General features: G+C 35.0%; 1 protein-coding gene across 1 annotated transcript in view; it reads left to right on the plus strand.

Moving 5' to 3' along the window:
• Positions 1-7: 7 nt before the first annotated feature.
• LOC102675245 overlaps positions 8-1,335 on the plus strand; it is a gene marked incomplete at its 3' end in the record, with an annotated part of 30,587 nt that continues 29,259 nt past the window's right edge. The window contains exon 1 of the mRNA XM_006621702.1: positions 8-1,240. Within this exon, the coding sequence (XP_006621765.1) occupies positions 1,177-1,240 (64 nt within the window). The remainder of the gene's footprint in view (positions 1,241-1,335) is intronic.

Below are 1,335 nucleotides of genomic sequence, written 5' to 3' on the forward strand. Positions count from 1 at the left end.
CGTGAAATTTATTTCTAATCCTGCGTGAAAGCGAGATGTCGTAAGTGTCCTTTGAGGGAGGGATAGAATGAAGATAATATAGACAACAAATGAGAGGAAAATCGTAAAATCGTAAAAATTTTGCATTTAAACGACGATTTTGTACTTTTATGTATAGTGAAATTTTATCGGAAAATGTATATTTAATTGAAATCTGCCGTCGACGGAAAGTGAGAAGAAGTTAGCATGAGGATAGTCTGCGTTATTCCGGTCTCGATAAATCGAGACATTTTTACGATTCCCAAATGTCATTCAAGAAAACTTATACACTCAAGGATGCAAGCAGTCAGAATGACCGAAGCAAGCGAGGAGTCGTGTTCAGTGAAAGCTCTAATCAATAAGTTAGGGCTTGAGGGATTCTGAATTCGTTGATCGTTCGAGGAAGAAATCTTCGTTGCAAGGATGTAGGGGGGCCCATACTCGGGGCCCCAGTGAGGGTTTCCTCTCAAACTGTTTCAACGTATTAATATCAAAAACAAAGAAGATTCTTCATAAATTCATCATACTCGTAACTTAAAACATAAAGAGTTGGAGAGTTAGAAAAAGAGAAAGAAAGATATTCCTGTGATATCACAAGTTTGTAACAGATCTTAAACTAACATCAACATATTGTCAAGAGGAATGACCAGCAGTCAGAGAATGTTACGTGTTCGTTAACTTTTTTTTTTTAAAGAATACGAACTGCTAGTTTTCTTGTCATCTTAATTGTTAATCGGTGTACGTAAATATAACAGCGTTAGCTAATTATTAGTGAAATTCAAAGTTTCCGATAATTCGTTCGGTTCTCAATCGAGTGAAAACTGTGTCAAATTCGTCGTTGAAATCTTGATTCATGGAAATTTAAAAATTAGAAAAAAAGAGAGAGAGAAAGAATGTTAATGTTTATACTTACGGAAATGTGGGTGTTGTTAGTGAAAAATATCGATCGCGATATCAATGGTAAAATGAGATGCGAAGATATAAGAGGAAATGGAAAGGATGGCATGCGATAACAACATTAATATCGGCGAATTATTTTTTCGATGATGATGAGGCGATTGCGCTTATCTTCGATTTTAATCGCGTCAAGATTCGCCTGAAGCATCGTTCTCTCCTTATAATCGAATAAACCAGCAATCATCGCCGAAGTCAGCAAAAATGGTCGATCTAGGAGGATATATTATCATATTGATCAACCACAATGACAAGATCAAACTGTACGGTGAGCATCGATTGCGTCACATAATTCGTTGCTTTTTGTTTATTAAAAATCCAAAAACATTTCTTTTTCTTTTTTTTTTTTTTTTTTTTTTTTTT

This window comes from Apis dorsata, unplaced genomic scaffold (genome assembly GCF_000469605.1).
Source record: "Apis dorsata unplaced genomic scaffold, Apis dorsata 1.3 scaffold_631, whole genome shotgun sequence".
NCBI lineage: Eukaryota > Metazoa > Arthropoda > Insecta > Hymenoptera > Apidae > Apis > Apis dorsata.